The sequence below is a fragment of the Hyalella azteca genome, unplaced genomic scaffold, assembly GCF_000764305.2.
Source record: "Hyalella azteca isolate HAZT.00-mixed unplaced genomic scaffold, Hazt_2.0.2 contig3217, whole genome shotgun sequence".
NCBI lineage: Eukaryota > Metazoa > Arthropoda > Malacostraca > Amphipoda > Hyalellidae > Hyalella > Hyalella azteca.
This window is the reverse complement of record NW_025933469.1, coordinates 241,553-242,439: the sequence shown is the minus strand read 5'-3', so window position 1 is coordinate 242,439 and position 887 is coordinate 241,553. Positions and strand designations below refer to the sequence as shown.

Sequence of the window (887 nt, the reverse complement as noted above, 5' to 3'; positions counted from 1 at the left end):
TAACCTACTCATTAACCTACACATTAACCTACTCATTAACCTACTCATTAACCTACTCATTAACCTACTCATTAAAGTGACGTACCCGTACTGGTGGTGGTCGTGTGGGCTGCGGTACAGGTGGCCGTGTACCCTGTCGCTCTCACGCAGGTACACGAGTTGGTACACGTTCACGTACTTCTCCTCAGGCTCTGGTACGCCCGAGTAATGTACCACGGCGCTCTGGTCCGTGACTGTACCAAGGCTTAGGTGCAGAGGGAACTGGTACGGGTCTGGGGGAGTGGTACTGAGGTACATGTGAGGTACTGGTACGGGTCTGGGGAGGAGTGGTACTGAGGTACATGTGAGGTACTGGTACGGGTCTGGGGGGAGTGGTACTGAGGTACATGAGAGGTACTGGTACGGGTCTGGGGGGGAGTGGTACTGAGGTACATGAGAGGTACTGGTACGGGTCTAGGGGGGAGTGGTACTGAGGTACATGTGAGGTACTGGTACGGGTCTGGGGGGAGTGGTACTGAGGTACATGAGAGGTACTGGTACGGGTCTGGGGCTGTCTCTTATACACATCTAGATGTGTATAAGAGACAGCTATAAAGCCGTCTAAACGTGCATTAGCAATTATCCTCGACCAGGATTACATCCATCAGGCTTAACTCTCACCAACTACTTACATTCCATGTAAACTTGATGGCCCGTGGCGTCTGTAGATTAAATATGAAAGTAAATCTGATCCACAGTGAGCAAGGTGCTTAGTGCATCAGTCGCTGCTGCAGTATTTGCTCAACTGTTGCGGGAAATTTATTGTCTTTGTTCTGCTGGAAATTTATTACTGGTTTTCGAACATATTAAGTCCTAATTCCATTATAAATATGAAAGTTAATGTAAGT

General features: G+C 48.5%; 1 protein-coding gene across 1 annotated transcript in view; it reads right to left on the bottom strand.

Moving 5' to 3' along the window:
* The window catches only part of LOC108677092 (putative epidermal cell surface receptor), a 6,365-nt gene extending 5,798 nt beyond the window's left edge, over positions 1-567 (bottom strand). The window contains exons 1-2 of the mRNA XM_018165241.1: positions 471-567; positions 86-362 (exon numbers count right to left, since the gene is read on the bottom strand). Of these exons, the coding sequence (XP_018020730.1) occupies positions 86-362; positions 471-567 (374 nt within the window). The remainder of the gene's footprint in view (positions 1-85; positions 363-470) is intronic.
* Between the last annotated feature and the right edge of the window lie 320 nt (positions 568-887).